Source organism: Penaeus monodon, chromosome 7, assembly GCF_015228065.2.
Source record: "Penaeus monodon isolate SGIC_2016 chromosome 7, NSTDA_Pmon_1, whole genome shotgun sequence".
NCBI classification, from domain to species: domain Eukaryota; kingdom Metazoa; phylum Arthropoda; class Malacostraca; order Decapoda; family Penaeidae; genus Penaeus; species Penaeus monodon.
This window is the reverse complement of record NC_051392.1, coordinates 55442281-55459780: the sequence shown is the minus strand read 5'-3', so window position 1 is coordinate 55459780 and position 17500 is coordinate 55442281. Positions and strand designations below refer to the sequence as shown.

The 17500-nt window shown below is 46.2% G+C and overlaps 2 protein-coding genes across 2 annotated transcripts in view; one reads left to right on the top strand and one right to left on the bottom strand.

Moving 5' to 3' along the window:
• Positions 1-17500, top strand: part of LOC119575475 (GRIP and coiled-coil domain-containing protein 2-like) — a 102901-nt gene that overhangs the window by 17061 nt on the left and 68340 nt on the right. The gene's annotated exons all lie outside the window — the stretch shown is intronic.
• Positions 403-13801, bottom strand: LOC119575476. The gene is made up of 6 exons (XM_037923121.1): positions 13526-13801; positions 11887-12016; positions 9894-10032; positions 2969-3289; positions 2584-2827; positions 403-2341 (listed from the first exon to the last, which is right to left on the bottom strand). The coding sequence occupies exons 4-6, from the start codon at positions 3283-3285 to the stop codon at positions 2183-2185; spliced, it is 720 nt and encodes a 239-aa protein (XP_037779049.1). The 5' UTR covers positions 3286-3289; positions 9894-10032; positions 11887-12016; positions 13526-13801; the 3' UTR covers positions 403-2182.

The window sequence follows — 17500 nt, the reverse complement described above, 5'->3', positions numbered from 1 at the left end:
ATTATAATATATATTATAATATATATATATATATATATATATATATACTGATATATACTTATATATACTTATATTTTTTATGAAATATTATGTACCACTAGAGAGGAGGCAAAGTCTGGGCAATTTTTGATGCTTTGTGATATGATGAAATGACTGCCGCTTTTATCAACAGTGAATGTATAAAGCCAGGATTTTATTAGATTTATGGTAGCTACCTTTGGCTCCTTGCTATCCTTATTAAAACTATCTGTTGATTGTTATACATAAATTAAAATCCCAGTGATGAAACAGAAAGGACATCCACACCATAACATACATAGTATTCTAGGATTTGCAGATATATATTTATTTTTATATATATTTTTTTTTACCTAGATTACCAGGAAAAAATAACCTTGTCAGTACAATATTTACCTTTATTCCAAGCAAAAATTTGATCTACTGCAGCAAGATAGATCACTCTTCCAAATTTAGTGAAGAGGTACTTGTATAGAAGAAATAAGCACAGTGGAATGTCAGGATGATCTGATGTTATTGGTATAATTATATGATTCTGTAAAATTATACTGCAGTCTCAGTTTTCATGTTTAATTTTCTGTCTAACTTATGGAGGAGAAAAAGATGTAATGTAGAGGGAGTATATTTGTTTACAGTTTTGTTATCATTTTTTTTTTCAAGGGGAAGGTTATTGCTTTATGAAACCATCATGTGTTTCACCACTTGCATGCATTGCACATTCTCCTGTGTTGCATTGCAATGGTTTCTAAATAAGGAGACATAGTAAGAGTATGGATGATGCCACTATGTATCAATAACAGTAAGCCACACATATTCTGTAAGTCTGTACCTTGATGTGGAATTTGAGAGATGCAACCTCTTTTTAGTACTTTCAGACAATATTGCAGGGGGAGAATGAGATCAAGTAGCACAGAGGGATTCAAAGGATCCATACTTATTTTTCATTAGTAGTTAATAGAGAGTTCTGGAGAGTTAAGTAGGAACGTTCTTCATTTAAGCTTTTTACTATATGCTATGGGGTAATGCCTATCAGTATATTGAAATGTTATTGCAATATGAAGAGCTAATGAGTTATAATTATACATTACATATAAAGCTGTTCTTCAGCAGGCTACATTTAAATGGTACAAGTAAAGCTATTTTCTAAAGAGTCTTTGAGTTGGCAATAACCTTTACAACATTAAATTATGGAGAATTATTGTATTTCAGTCCATTGGCATTCTTATGTTCTTCTATAAGTTTCACAGACAGACTAATGGAAGATTTCACAACAAGAAGTGGTTTTTTTTTTTCTAACATTCCTGGTAATTCTCTAATATTTGTAAAAAAGTGAAAATATTTGGAAAGTTTAGTGAGTGTAAAGACTGCAATGAAATGATAGATAATTACAATAGCATTCTAATCCCAATGAATCATGTGTTGCATGAAAATTGAAGCAAAGCTTTGAAGTTGTTGGTGTATTGATGGTTTAAATAATTACAGTTTTCTGAAATTATGATTTATTTCACTCGTGTTTTAGATTTTAATTTTTCTATTGATGGCATACCCTCAGTGCAGTTATTTGAAGCTAGCATTTACCTTGAAGGTAGTATGCTAAGTATTAACGTATTTAAATATAAAGTTGTTCTTGTCTGTCTCAACACCCATCAATGTTTACCTTTGAGTGAAACCAGATTCATGATTCATTTGGCTCGCATGGCATGAGGAATCAGAGTATTTTTGAATTAAAACTGCTACATTTGAGCAAAATAATCTGACCTGGAAGAGAGCTTGTAACTGAACAGTTTTATTGCATTGTACACTGGAGAGAAAATACCGTTTAATACCAAGAGCACCAGTAGGAGTTTGGAGGAAAGCTGTTCAAAGTTGGGTGAGGAAGCGAGGGAACTATTATATTTTTGTCTTCTGTGTGTACAGCGCTTCGTGTGTCTTGGGATCTAGCAAAGCACAGACAAGTTGACCTGAACTCGTAACCCTTTGGTTACGGCTATTGTTAGGTACTGTATTCTGGGGGGTTCTGGGCCCTATCCGGACTGACCGGACTAACCGTGAGACGTATGAAAATTACTTCAAAAAGCGTTACTACAGCGTTTTTGTGCGCTTCGAAGCTTTATGGAGATCATGGGTGACAAGGAGAGCGCGATTGCGTGGGTCGGCCGCCACTTTAGCTGTTGTCGGACACGAGGTGGTCGGTGTCGTTGGTCACGTAGACGTTGGTCTCCGTGTCGTGTGGCTCCTGCTGGCGGGGGACGAGGCGCTGCTTGCGCCGCTCGCACCACCAGCAGCAGAAGCGGGACAGGAGGAACAGCGTCACGGAGGAGACCTGGAATCATTTTAGGGAGAGAAGGAAATCAACAAATTTTCTTATAAGGAATTAGACTGACTAGGTTTTTAGTAAGGAAAGTTGCTGTTTTATTTATTGGGCGAAACGAAAATAGGAACAGTCGCGTACCAAAGCTGTTTGTCAATGAACCTTCGAAACTCGCCAACTCTCAACAGGAATCGCATTTTATGGGTATGTGCGACAGTCTTCGAATCCTGTTAGAGTTGAGGCTGCAACCGTACCTGGTCATCAGTGAAGACGTAGAGCAGCGGGTTGGTGACTGCGGCTGCGACGAGCAACAGGGAGGACCAGGGCAGTGCGGATGCTTCTTCGTGGTAATGCTGAGGGGTGGCCTGGCACTGGGAGGACACGGCGCACGACGAGGCCACCACCACGTGAGCCAGCATCGGGACGAGGGAGGCCACGCTCACGCACCAGCCCCCCACGCGGACGCTGCCGATGCTGCTGCTGCTGTTAGCTCCTTGGCTGCAAAGATGGGGCACGGTCAAAGCATGGCCAACAACTGCGTCGTATAGAATGTCGGGTTAAAACGTCGCGTCTGTGCAGAGAACGACCTCGGAGGCACACCGCAAAAGCGGAACCGCGGAATTTGCCTGTGACACTTACGCGCAGTTGGAGATGGGCGCCTCCTCGGGGTCATTGCAGGCATTGGCGGGCGCGGGGCCCCTGCGCACCGTCATGGCCTTCAGCTGCGTAGCGCGGGTGGACGCCCACATGAGCAGGGCCGAAGCGATGTGGCCGCCCACCAGGAACGTGAGGAAGGCGGTGAACGACAGCGGCCAGAGGGTGGAGAGATGGCAGCTTTCGTCGTGGGCCTCCCAGGAGTTCCAGCCGATGTAGGGCAGCACCGACACGATCACGGCCACCCACCAAACGGCGCCCACGGCCACGCTCCACCCCACCACGTTGGTCCCGGCCGTCATAAACCTGTGGGCGGAGTGTGTGGGCGGTAGGGCACGATTGTGGAGAAGTTTGGGGAGGGGGTTGAGTGGAATGTTGTGTGTGTGTGTGTGTGTGTGTGTGTGTGTGTGTGTGTGTGTGTGTGTGTGTGTGTGTGTGTGTGTGTGTGTGTGTGTGTGTGTGTGTGTGTGTGTGTGTGTGTGTGTGTGTGTGTGTGTGTGTGTGTGTGTGTGTGTGTGTGTGTGTGTGTGTGTGTGTGTGTGTGTATTTGTTTTGAAAGAGTTTTTAATAATTTCTTAATTTTGTGTGGAAGGCAGTGGGTGGTGAATTTACATTAAAAGAATTTAACGTTTGCCATATTGAACACACACACACACAAAAAAAAGTAGAGATGTTCCATGGAAAGCTCTTTATGTGTGTGTGTGTGTGTGTGTGTGTGTGTGTGTGTGTGTGTGTGTGGTGTGTGTGGTGTGTGTGTGTGTGTGTGTGTGTGTTGTGTGTGTGTGTGTGTGTGTGTGTGTGTGTGTGTTGTGTGTGGTATGTATGTATGTATGTATGTATTGTATGTATGTATGTTGTGTGTGTGTGTGTGTGTGTGTGTGTGTGTGTGTGTGTGTGTGTGTGTGTGTGTGTGTGTTGTGTGTTGTGTGTGTGTGTGTGTTGTGTGTGTGTGTGTGTGTGTGTGTGTGTGTGTGTGTGTGTGTGTGTGTGTGTTGGTGTGTGTGGTGTGTGTTTGTGGTGTGTGTGGTTGTGTGTTGTGTGTGGTGTGTGGTGTGTGTTGTGTGTGTGTGGTGGTGTGTGTGTGGGTGTGTGTGGTTGTGTTGTGTGGTGTGTGTGTGTGTGTCCTGTGTGTGTGTGTGTCCGTGCGTGGGCGCGCGCGATTGTCAGCATGTGTTGCTGTTTGTGTGTTTGTATACGCGTTTGTGTGTTCAGGTGAGGCGCGGTGAGAGAACCTACCATGAGGTGAGTCTGGATCAATAGCCACTAGCTGAGGCAAGAGTCCCCTCCCTCCTTCCCACCCTCTACCCTTCACCCTTCTCCCTCCTCCCTCCTCCCTCCTCCCTCCCCCCTCTCCCCTCTCCCATTCCTCCCTCTTCCCCACCGATGCTACAGTCCCTTCCCTTCCCTCACCATTCTTTCCCTTCCCCTCTTTTCTTCCCTCCCCCCTTCCTTCGACCTTCCCCACTCTTTCCTCTTTCCCCTTTCTTTCTCCTTTCCCCTTCCCCCAATCGTTCCCCTTCTCTTTCCCCTCTTCTTCCTCTTCCCTCTCTTCTTCCTTCCCCCCTCTCCCCACTTCACTTCCCTCCACCTTTTTCAACAAGTGATATTTTACTGCTATCCGTAGATACTGCTTCCTCTACTACCACGTGCTCTCGTTTCGCTTGTTTTCATCGGCACGAGCACTTCGGTCTTTGGGAATCTTGCGAGGATCAGTGGTCGTGTGGGTCTGCCGTGTTTGTCTGTTGTCTCAAGTCTTTTTGTCTGTCGTGTTTGTTGTGTCTGTCTGCCGTGTCGGGTTGCTGTCTTTTGTCTTCTGTATGTCGTGTTTGTCTGTTACTAGTGCCATGCATTGTGCTGTATGTCTGCCTACTGTTGCGTAAAGGTGTGTGTGTCCGTGTTTATAACTGTCGTTCGTAATGGTCTTGTTTTTGTTTCGTCGTAATCGTAAAGTGTAAAAAAAAAATAAAAAATAAAGCTCTGAACGTTTATTTCTTTTATCGTCATTCGTTGCAATCTGGACCGTCATTAGTGTTGATTAAATGATGTGTCGGCTTTTTTTTTTGTTATCGTTCCTGCCTTAACGGTTACTTCAGATACACTCAGGTTTCCGATATTACCGTTCAACGATGTGTGTATAACGATACAGACAGACAGAAGACAGACAGACAGACAGACAGATAGAGAAGAGAAGAGAGAAGAGAGAGGAGACAAAAGATAAGAAGAGAAAGAGTAATAGAGAAAAAAGCAACATTACCCTCAGCCCTCTATCACGGGCAGCCATCATTGGTGGCAGCCCCCGTTGTCAGCATTGGTATTGACGTTGTATCTGCTCATGTCGTTATTACCACCGCCCGTTATTCTTATTCTTGTTTGCGTTCTGGTTTTTGTTTTTTTCTCTTTCTTTTATTTCATGTTGATTTTCGTGGTGGTCTTTTTCTCTTTTATATAATTTCTTTCTCTTTATGTTTTTCCTTTTTCTTCTTCTTCTCTTCTTCTTCTTCTTCTTTTTCTTCGTTACATTTTCTTCTTCTTCTTCTTTACCTCCTCCTCGTCTTCATCCTCCTTTTCCTCCCCCTCTTCCTCCATCGCACAACGTCATTATCCGCGAAATGACACAATACCAACGACTTCATACCCGGAGAAATGGAGAAAGGGAGAAAGGGAGAAAGGGCAGTAGCAGCTTCGGTGTTAATCTGACCGGCAATTCCCCAAGAACAATGAAGTTTAGCGCGGTAATCCCCGCTTGGCAAACCCTCTTCCTTCTCCCACTACCCCACCCCGTTGCCGAGGTGGTGGGGGGGAGGGGGAAGGGAAAAGGAAGGAGGAGGAGGAGGAGGAAGAATAAGGGAGAGAGAAGGATCAGAAGAAGGAGGAGGAATACGGGAGGAGAAGAGAGGAGGAGAGAGGAGGAGATAAAAGTAGAGAGGAGGAGAGGAAGATTTCTCCGTAGGAGGGGGAATTGATTCCCGCCTTTGTTTCCCAGAGGCGTTCCGGGAGGGAATTAAGCGGGGATTCGGATGGTCTTGGTCGGGTCGGCTGGATGGGCGTCGAGGTTTTATTGAGTTCGGGCTGATTTGTGTTTATTATGTGTCGGTTTTGTTACGTATATTTATTATTTATTTATTTATTTTATTTATATATATATATATATTTTTTTGAGAGAGAGAGAGAGAGAGAGAGAGAGAGAGAGAGAGAGAGAGAGAGAGAGAGAGAGAGAGAGAGAGGGAGGGAGGGGGGGATAGGGTGTCTTGGTATTCTAGTGTTTTGTTTTTTGTGTGTTTTTTTTTCTTTTTTTCTCTGTAGGAAGACGCAATTGAATGACATTTAGTTGTGCCTAATCTTTATCATACATACATGATACTGCCTCGTTATTTGGATAGCCACCACGACCGCAAATACACCCCCCCCCCCCCCACAACTCCACAGCCTAGTCCCACAACCACAGGCACTGCCCCACAGCTCACAGCCTCTTTCACATTACTCTATGCATCCAGGCGTGCGATTCTGAATCACCATATCTCTTTATATGTGGTCGTTTAAGCATCACTCGGAGCTTGTGTTGTTGTTATTACTGTTGTTGATGATGAGGGTGTTGTTGGAGTAGCGGCTTATTTTACTATTTCATTCCTTCATCGTGTATTTTGGTCGCCCGACGCGAACTCGGACAGGGAAGCGCTTGTGAATGTGTGTGCTCTCGAATCCAGATTAATAGATATGCACACATATGCACAAGCACTCTCTTGACCCCACTTTCTCTCTCTCTCTCTCTCTCTTCTCTCTCTCTCTCTTCTCTCTCGTCTCATCTCTCATCTCTCTCCTCTCATCTCTCTCTCTCCTTCGTCTCGTCTCTTCTCTTCTCTCTCTCTATCCTCTCTCTCTCTCTCTCTCTCTCATTCTCTCTCAGGCTCGGTCACTGTTACTGTCATTCTCACACTCATTCATTCTCATTCCCGGTCAGATTCTCTCTTTCTATCTCTGTGTGTCCCTCTCTCTCCCTCTCTCCTCTCTCTCCCTCTTCCCCTCTCCTCTCCTTCCTCTCTCCTTCCCTCTCCTTCCTTCCCTCTCCCTCTTTCCTTCCTTCCTTCCTTCCTTCCTTCCTTCCTTCTTTCCTTTCCTCTTTCCCTCTCTGTCAGTCTGCCATGCTCACATAACGAAGCAAGCTGACTTACGATACACACGAAATGAAGAAAAAGAAAAAAACAAAATCAAGAGAGAGCATAATTTTTTTTTTCTCTTTCTTTTCATTACTCTTTTCCTTCTTCTCCAGCCTCTCCCTTTTTTATTTTTATAATCATTATCGTGACCTGGCTCAGACAATGGCGAGGGAGAAGTGACTCTGTCGAGAGAGCTGGAGTTATGGGGAAGTGGATGGGGGGGGGGAGGGGGGAGGATGAAGGGGATGAGGCCGATAAGGACCCTTAGGGGAAGGGGAGGGGGGGAGTATGGGGATAGGGGATGGGCGGGGGTGAATGGGAGGAGGGAAGGATGAAGAGGGGTAGTGGTATGGTAGGAAGGAAGAAGCTAAGGCTAGGCAGAATAAGGGAGAGAGAGAGAGAGAGAGAGAGAGAGAGAGAGAGAGAGAGAGAGAGAGAGAGAGAGAGAGAGAGAGAGAGAGAGAGAGAGAGAGAGAGAGAGAAGCGGGGGGGGGAGGAGGGAGAAGACGAAAGAGAACGAGAAATCGAAAAGGGAAAGAGAGACAGTATGAAAGGGGGAGAGAGTCGAAAAAAGTAAAAAAAAAAAAAAAAAAAGAAAAAAAGAAAAAAAAAGACCGCAACGTTTCGCTAAAGCCATTTTCCTTTATGTTAATGCGCCTGTCTCTATACACCACGTACTGGAGCCAAGCTGCGTCCGGAAGCTGGTTTGAAAGCGAGAGAGAGAAAAAAGGAGAAGGGGAATGTATAGGAAGAGCGAGAGGGGAAAGAACAGAAATAAATAAGGGAATGGAGTCCTGATGCTTAGCTAGGAAGGAGAAGGGAAGGAAGAAGAGGGAAAATGTGCAGAGAAGGGAGAGGAGAAAGAAAGGACAAGGAAGAAAAGGGAAACAGAGGGAGGAAAGGGAGTAAGAGAATGAAGATACGCAAAGAGAGAAGAGGAAACGAGGAGGGAAAAAAGGAAGGAGAATAGGAAAAGCAAGAAAAGGAAAGAAAGGAAAGGAAGAGATGGATAGATGGAAGAAAGGAAAGGAAAAGAAGGATAGGTGGAAGAAAGGAAAGGAAAAGAAGGAAAAAAACGAAGGTAGGGTAAAGAAGAATGAATATGGGAGGACAACACAGAAGGAAATAAAATAAAATAAAGCAAGAGGAAGAAAGGGTAAAGAATAAACAAAGAAATAAAATAAGGGAGACAGGAGAGAGGTGAGAGACCAAATGAAACTTGAAAGAAACGAGGGATAAGAGAGGAAAGACGAGAAACGACGTAAAAGAAATCAGGAGGAAGACGAGAGACCAAACAAAGCCATTTTAATAAAGGAGGAGATGGAGGAGAGGACCGGTGAGGGGCAAGAGAGAAGTGGATACGAAGAAGAAAAAGAAAAAAAAAACTAGAATGACGAGTTGCGAGTGAGGGAAAGAGAAATCCCAAGAGAAGAGACTGGAGCAAGGGCGAAGGTGTGAGTAGCGGGAATCGATGATGATTTGGAATAGAAGAAGGGGGCGAGAGTGGAGGGGTGAGAAAGAAGAAAAAGAAAAGAAAGAGAGAAGAAAGAGAAAGAGAAATTGGGAAGAAAGACGATACCATCAAACAAACACACACACACGCACATACAAGAATAAGAAAAAGAGATAATATCAGCAAAATAAAGAAGACCAAGAAAGAAACAGAAGAAAACGAGAGAAAAGAAAGACCAGAGAAAGCACGGCCCACCTGCATTAGAGGAAACACGGAGACGCACCGGCCAGGAGTGACGTCAGGGCCGCCGTCAGGGTTATTTCGCGGAGGAGGAGGAGGAGGAGGAGAAGGAGAAGAGAGGAGAAGGAGAAAGGAGAAGGAGAAAGGAGAAGAAGAGAAAGGAGAAGGGGGAGAAGAAGAAGAAGAAGGAGAAGGAGAAGGAGAAGGAGAAGGAGAAGGAGAAGGAGGAGGAGGAGGAGGAGGCGAAGGAGGAGGGCGGCGAAGGGGCATGGCGCGTCTAAAGGGGTGGGGTGGGGGGGTGGGGGGCGATTTCTGGGGTCTTTTGTGATTTGTTCGTTGGTTTGTGTGTTTATTTATTTATTTTGTTTTTTTGGGTTGTGTATTTGTTGATTTAGTTGTTTGTTTTTCGTTCGTCCTTTTTTAAGTTTGTGTAGGTTTATTATTTTTAATAGTCTTTTAAATAAACTGTGTTATATTTAATTTGGTTTATGTGTTTGTAGGATGTAGAGGATTGTCATGCGGAATTGTTAAAAAACATTTTAATGTATTTGTATTTATTGTTGTAGTAGTTCTAGTAGATGATTCTTGAGACTTCCCGATTCTTTTGTGTATTATTATTATTATTATTATTATTATTATTATTATTATTATTATTATTATTATTATTATTATTATTATTGTTATTGTTATTATTGTTTTTTTTATTATTTTATTATTTTTTTAAAGCAAGTCCTGGCCGATGTGGCATTTGTGAAATGCGTGGCCTACTAAATGAATTGATAACGGAATTCTTAACGAAATTATCCTCGCACCCTCCTTCCCTCCCTTCATCCCTCCACCACCCTCTTCTCCCTCCATCTCTCCACCACCCTCCTCTCCCCCATCTCTCCACCACCCTCATCTCCCTCCCTCTCTCCACCGTTCTCCTCTCCCTCTTTTCCTCCACCACCCCCTCTCTACCCTCATCCCTCCCCACCCCCCCACCACCCATTATCTCCTCCCAAATCGACCTTTCTTCTCGACTTTGACCTTTGACCTTTGGACTTGACTTTCTCGACCTCACCTTCGCGGATGGTTGACCTTGATGTACTGATGGAGGAGCAGGAGCGTGGACGTCCCCAGGGCCGTGAGCGCCGTCAGTAGGATCACGGCGGAGTGGCCCAGGTAGCATGCCGTGTAGCCCTCCTCCCCGACGGCCGAGCCTGGGCGGAGGGGGGGGAGAGAGAGAAGGAGGAGGGGGGGAGATTAACCGTATTATTCATGGTGACAAATGTATGAAAGGTATGGGTGAGAATGGGTATCTGTGACAATACAAGAGGTGTATTTGACCGGTTGTGATTATATCTTCGTCGGAAATATACGTATCTCGGTCTAAATACGTATATTTCTGGGGGAGATGGAGTCGAAATCGGTCAAATACGTCTTGTAATGTGAAGGTATTCATTTTCATTCGTGCCTTTTATTCAGGGGGAGATTAGTGTGGTGGGTGAAGTTGGGGAGGGGAGCAGGAGGAGGAGGAGGAGGGGGGAAAGAGGTTCATGGACGAAAATTGGTGAGGAGGGGGAAAAAGAGGGAAGTTGGTGGGGGGGAGGGGAGGAGAGAGGAGAGGGGGGGTTTGTGTGGTGGGTCGTGGGCGAAGTTGGGGAGAAGATGAGGGGAGGGGGAGAGGAAAGGAGGCTCTTGAACGAAAGATTGGGAAGGGGAGAGGAGGAAGAGAAGGAGGGGGAAGATATCCGGACGACATTAGGAAGGAGAATGAAGAAGAGGAAGAGGAAAATGTAGAAATTGGGATGTTAGGTCGCGGACGAAAATGGGGAGAGAAGGAGAGGGAGATTAGTGTGCTGGATCCTGGACGAAACTGGGGAGGAGGAAAGGAGGGAGATAAAATGAGAGGGGAGATTAATGCTTGTTTTTAGTCGAGAAAGAAGGAGGAAGGGAGATTACTTTTTTATACTGATCATTGATGTTATTATTAGTGCTGCTGTTATCTTTATTACTATTATTACTACTAATACTATTATTATCGTTATTATTATTACTGTTATTGTTGTTGTAGTTATTCTATTGCTGTTTATTCATTCATTGTTTACCATGGATCTTTTTGAGGGGATAGGGAGAAGAGGGAATATAGAGAGGAGATAAAGAGGAGATAAAAGGAATATTTTTTTCTCGTTGCTGTGTTGTCTTGGGAAGAGGATAGAGAGCGATTACACGAAAAGACCATCATTGGGGATTAGGGGTATTAGCGGGGGTGAGGGGGGCGAATGAGGGGTGAAAGAAGACTTGATGAAAGGGGAAATGGCGTGGGTGATAATGATGGAGATCGGGGAAAGAGAGGAAGAGAGAGAGAGAGAATTATAACAGGATGAAAAGGGGTTTTTCTTTTTCTGATTCGTACTCGGATTTTGGAAGATGAGGTGGAAGAGAAATTAGGGGAGAGAGGAAAGTTTGATGACGGGGAGGAGGAGGAAACGAAAAGAAACGGAAGCGGTATTATTGGCTAATGAATCGGGCGAAAGGAGGAAGGGAAATGGTTATTACGTCATAATATTAGTTGTAATGTTCTTTTTAAAATTATATTTATTTTATTTATTTATTTATTTATTTTTATTTGTGTATGTATCTATTTATTTTATGTTATTATTTACAGAGTTATTGATTCATCGTGGCGAAGATGCATTTAAATTGATCGATGATGATTGGTAAAATTGTCCGAATAGTGTCGTTTGTGTTTCAGGTAATTGCCGTCACCAGCCTGTCAAACTGTCAGTCATGTCATCACTAACAGGTTAAGTGTATCTTCGCTTCGATGATAAAAGGGGAGAAAAAGTGGATTAGAAGTTTATTTTAACTTCCCAAAGAGTTAGACGTACCTGCCTTACTACCCAGTTAAGTGTTATTTTTAAAGAGCTCGTCTGGAGTTAACCGAACCGCCAGTTTTTGTTGAGAAATCATCAACACGGCGCAACAGAACGCAACGCAACGCAGCAAGACAAAGCATAGCATCAATATAAACATAAACATAAACATAAACATAGACAGGCCCTCGTGCTCACCTCCCCTCGCCGAGATGACGTGGATGGGAAAAGCCACGACGAAGGAGGCGACGAGACCGCTGAGGGCCTGAGACAGGAGCAGCACGCCCTTCACAGACCGGATGGCGGACGGCCTTGCGAACACGGCCACCTGGGGTCGTGGGGGCGTGTGGGGTATGGGCGTGGGAAGGTTTGTGGGATTGGGGTGATAGGGATGGTTGGGAAGGAAACGGGGAGAAAAGATAGCATTAATATCCGTAGGACTTATCCATATTGGTTTCAGTGTGAATATCTTTTGCTATTATATTCTCTCTCTCTCTCTCTCTCTCTCTCTCTCTCTCTCTCTCTCTCTCTCTCTCTCTCTCTCCTCTCTCCCTCTCCCTCTCCCTCTCCCTCTCCCTCTCCCTCTCTCTCTCTCTTCCCTCTCTCTCTCTTTTTCCCTCTCACTCTCCCTCTTCCTCCCTTCTTCCTCTCCCCTTCACTCCTTCCTCCTCATCTTCTTCCCTCCTCCCTTTCCCACATTCTCCCCCTCTCTCTCAACATCCCTCTCCTTTCTTCCCTCTCCTTTCTTCCCCTCTTCCACCTTCCTTCCATCGGCGCCAGCATGTATATGGCTGAGCGAGTGCCAGGGTGTATCGGCCGAAAGTAATGCGGATAAAAAATCAGGATCAATCATGTCGGGAGAGGGGGGGGGGGGAGAGAGGGTGGCCGTTGAAGCCGGGTGGCCGTTGGGTGGTGTGGTTGTTTGTGGTTGTTTGGTTGTTTCTGGGTTGTTTTTGGTTGTGGTGGTGGTAGTTTTGGGTTGTTTTGTTTACCTCTCCTGTTTTCTCTTCTCTCTCACTTTCTCTCCTAGTATATTTTTCACCTTTTCTCCTAGTTTCCCTCTTACTTATTATCCTAGTTTGTCTTTCACCATTTCTCCTAGTTTTCCCTCTCAGCTTTTCTCTCCTTGTTTCCCTTTCACCTTCTCTCTTTGCTCCTCTTGCCTGGGCGGTTTTGGTTTGGTGTGGTTTGTTTATTTTGTCGTCCTATTCTGTTTTCTCTGTGGTGATCTCTCTCTCACGGCCCCGTCCCTGTCTCCCTGCCGCTGTCCCTCTCCTCCTCTCCTGCCTTTCTTCTTTTTCCCCCTCTTCATTCTTTACTTTTTTCTTTCCTTCCTTCCTTCCTTCCTTTCCTCCTTCCTCTCTCTGTCTATGTTTTCTCTCTCTCTCTCTCTCTCTCTCCTCTCTCTCTCTCTCTCCTCTCTCTCTCACCCCCACTCACTCACTCACTCACCCCACTCACTCACATCACTCACTCACTCAAAATCACTCACTCACCTCAACCCCTTTCCCCCCCTCCCTCCCTCCCCCCCTCCCTCCCCCCCTCCCTCCCCTCCCTCCCTTCCCTCCCCCCTCCCTCCCCCCGCCTGCCCTCCCTTTAATCCTCCCCCCCTCCCTCCTCCCTCCTCACTCTTGCCCTCCCTCTCTCTCTCTCTCTCTCCTTTTCGCCTCTCCTCTCTCTCCCCTCTCCCCTTTTCCTTTTCCTCTCTCTCTCTCTCACTCCTCTCTCTCTCCTTCTCCTCTCTCTCTCTCTCTCTCATCCTCTCTCTCATCCTCTCTCTCATCCTCTCTCTCATCCTCTCTCTCATCCTCTCTCTCATCCTCCCTCTGTGACTTACCTGCACGACGTTAGTGAAGAAGCAGACGGTGGCGAGGGCGACGCTGACCACGAGGAACAGTTTCTGGTTGACGAGGGCTCGGAACCGACGGAGGCCGAGGCGGAGGTGGAGGTGGTGATGGGGGAGGCGGAGGAGGAGGAGGTGGAGGAGGAAGAGGAGGCTACCGCTGCTGCCGCCGCCGCTGCCGCCGCCGCCGCAGCCGTGGCGGGAGGGGCGGTGAGCCAGGGGACGGTGGAGTGGCCAGCCTCGTCTGTCATAGTGGAGGAGGAGGAGGAGGAGGAGGAGGAGGAGGAGGAGGAGGAGGAGGAGGAGGAGGAGGAGGAGGAGGAGGAGGAGGAGGAGGAGGAGGAGGAGGAGGAGGAGGAGGAGGAGGAGGAGGGGGGGAGAGTTAGGATGGAGGCTGTGTTGTTATTGCTTTTGTTAGTCCCTCGAGGAGCCTCAGCGCAAAGGAGAAGCGGGAAGAGGAGAGAGCGAAGTGAATGAAGGGAGAGGAGGAAGCGAGGAGGAAAGCGTTAATACTCGGGAGTGTCCTCAGGGCTCAGGGCTCGATGGACGAGTCCAGGGGGGAGGGCATGGCTCCTGCGGCGGCCCCGAGCGATCGCCTCTATCCGCCGGGAAGGGCGACCGGAGAGCACCGCGTCGTTCCTCTTCCGCCGTCGGGGTCGGGCACTGGAAACCGCTAAGCTCGTTTATTTATTGCGTCCGTTCGTTGGTTCGTCCCTTGAGCGACTCTGCTGCTGACGGCTGGAAGGAAAAGACAGGAAACATGTTCAGAACACGTTTCGCGTGGGTTAGAGTCGATTAAAAGGAGACTATAATCGCCTTAGAATTCGTTTAACATTTCTTCGAGAGCGATTATCACTATTGTCGCTACTATTTTTAATCAAGCTATAAACACGAACACCTGCATTTTTTTTTTCGCTAACTGCTTTGTCCCTCTTTTGGTTCCGGTTTGGGATGCCATTTAATGCTTCGGAGAGTTAATGAAGTGCTTTCCTTTTCGCTGCTATGAACTCGCCACGCCACCAGAACACTGTATCACCATTGTCACCATTATCTTCATCACCATTATCACCATTATCACTCGCATTTCACCGCAGTCATTACGCTTGGGCTTTGTATCCGTACAAGCGGCGGTGATATTACGAGTTGAACGCCGGGTTAATTTGCATGCTATTGCTTGTTTTGTTTTTTTAAGCTTGCGAGCGGGTCGGGGGGTTGGGGAGAGGAAAGCGAGGGGGAGGGGGAAGGAAAGCGGGGAAGGGGCAGGAAAGTGGGGAGGGGAAATGAGGGGGGGAGGAAAGCGGGGAGGGGGAGGGAGGTAGGCGAAGGAGGGGGGGAAAGGGAGGAGATGCTGTCTGATGAGGGTGGCTTGGTGGCTGCTGGCGGAGAAGAGGGGACGGTCGTCAGGAGTACGCTGGGTCCTCATGCTGACTCGTGGACCTTTTATCAGCTGCTGCACGTATGTTGTTTTCGACCGTCGTTATTGTCTTTCTCTTTCTTCTTGTTCCGCTTCCCTGTTGCTCGCGTCCGCCGCTTGCGAGGGAGGATGATTGGCAAGGATTTTGTTGCACTGGGTCTCGCGCTGGCTTTGGCGAAGATAACGTGTACGCACATGCATACTGAAATATACGTACATACTCATCACACGCGTATATACACACATACACGCGTACGATACAATCCCACACGTACATAGAACACTCACAAACACATTTTAATGATGGATGTGAAAGTGAAATTTCCGGCTGATGAAACAAAAATGTCTTCTTTCCGATGCATATGCAATTTACTCTCGCTTATATGACGGTCAGCACATTAATTGTTATTTTATCATGTGAAAAAAAAAACATGATATTAATGGTCTTAATCGTTATGGTATTGTTGTTGTTATTATTTATTATTTTTTTTTTTATTATTATTATTATTATTATTATTATTATTATTATTATTATTTTTTTACGTTATGGTATTGTTTTTTTTTCATGATGTTATTAAACAAGAAATTGTTAATTGGTGGATTAATTGCTCTTGTGTATATTACGGCGTGACTTTGTCTTTCTACCTTGTCCTTATTCCCCGTTTTATTGTCTCCGTCTCTCTTCCTTTCTTTTGGAGGGGAGGGAAGAGGCGGAGGTGTAGATAGAAGGGGGGGATAAGGGAAAAAGGAGGAGGGGAGGAGGAAGAGGGAGAAAGGAAGAGGAAAAGGAAGAGAGGGAGAAGAAGAAAGAAAGAAAGAAAGGGAAAAAGAGGAACAGTAGGAATAAGAAAGGGAAAAAAGAGGAAAAAGAAACAGGAAGACGGGACGAAAAAAAAATAAGGAAAAAGGAAAACAGAGGAACGGGAGAAAGTTAAAAGAATTTGAAAAGAGGGAGAACAACGAGAAAATGGGAAATAAAGATAAGGAAAAAGGAGGGAAGCAGAGGAAGAGGAGGAGCGTAAGCCTTTGTGGCAGCCACGGCACATTGCCCACGCCCCCGCCGCCCGGCCTTCGCTAGGTCTAGGTGTCTCTTGGCTAGGTAGGATAAGAGTCCCTACGCCTCATCTTCCTCTCTTTCTCTCTTGTTTCTTTCTCCCCTCGACCATGTTTTTCTCTCTCTTCTCTCTCTGTCTCTGCCTTTCCCTCTGTCCTCCTCTACCCCCCCCCCCCCTCTATACCCTCTTTACTCATTGCTTTGTTCTCTTCTTCCTCGAGCCCTTTGTTTTTTTTCTTTCTCTTTCTGTCTCTTCCTCTCTCTCCGCCCTCCTCTACCTCCCCTTTCTTTTCTTTTCCCTTTGAATCTTTTCATTTTCTCCTGTCTTGCTGTTTTTTTTCCTTTCTCACCCCCCGTTTCTCGTCTCCTTTTCCCTGTCTTTGCTCTTTTCTCTCCTCTCCCTCTAACTCCTGGAGAGTGAGAGGAATAAGGAGTAGGAGAAGAGGAGGAATAGTGGGAGGGAAAGGGAGGAAGAAGAATAGTGGATGAAAATGGGGGAAAAAGAAAGATAACAGAGAGAGAGAGAGAGAGAGCCACAGACACGGACAGACACAGACACAGACAGACAGGCACAGACAGACAGGAGAGTACCTCGCCGTGAGGCAAATGGAGGCAAATACCCTCCTAGCCGTTTGCATCCACGATACGAACGAACACATGCACGCTGGTACATGGCCACGCACGCACACGCAAGGGAATGAAAGAAAGTTTGTACTTATATAGACCTTGCGCACACGAGCGTAAGGAGGCAGGATGGAAAACCGAATATGTCTGTCTGTCTGTGTAACTCTCTCGCTCTCGTTCTCTCCCTCTCTCTCTCTCTCTCTCTCTCTCTCTCTCTCTCTCGTCTCTCTCTCTCGTCTCTCTCCTCCCCCCCTCCCTCCCTCCTCCTCCCTCCTCTCCCTCTCTCCTCCCTCCTCTCTCTCCTCTCTCTCTCTCTCTCACTCTCTCTCTCCTCCCCCCTCACTCTCTCTCCTCTCTCTCTCTCCTCTCTCTCTCTTTCCCCTCTCTGTCTCCCCCGCTCTTTCTCTTTCTCTTTCCCTTTCTCCCTATCCCTATCTCCCTCTCAAGCGGCCATTGTTAGCCAAAGAGTCAATTAAACAAGATTTTAGTCTTAACGGGGTTTCTCTGTTGCAACGCGATTCAGAATGAGAGACTCATTTGCACTGCAATAAGAGGGACCCGGAAGATGTTGCTCTTTTCTTCTCTGCAATATTTCCTGTGCAGTTTGTTTTTATTTATTTTCGTGCTATTTCTGTATTAACTTTAATGTTTAGGGAAATACACCTTCATGTAAATATCGGTCTGTTTCTGCCTCTCGTCTTTCATTTGTCTGTCTCTCCGTCTGGGCCCTGTCTATACGTCTAAGTGGATGTCTGTGTTTAAACACATGTCTATCAGTCTGTTCGTGTTCTGTGTATACGTCTATGTCTGTCTGGGCTACCTCTCTCTCTCTCTCTCTCTCTCTCTCTCTCTCTCTCTCTCTCTCTCTCTCTCTCTC

Coding starts and splice junctions, on each gene's coding strand:
- LOC119575476 (XM_037923121.1), bottom strand. CDS start 3,285: ATGACGGCCGGGACCAACGTGGTGGGGTGGAGCGTGGCCGTGGGCGCC. Junction 2,828..2,968: donor GCGCCCATCTCCAACTGCGC/GTAAGTGTCACA, acceptor CCATCTTTGCAG/CCAAGGAGCTAACAGCAGCA. Junction 2,342..2,583: donor ACGTCTTCACTGATGACCAG/GTACGGTTGCAG, acceptor AAATGATTCCAG/GTCTCCTCCGTGACGCTGTT.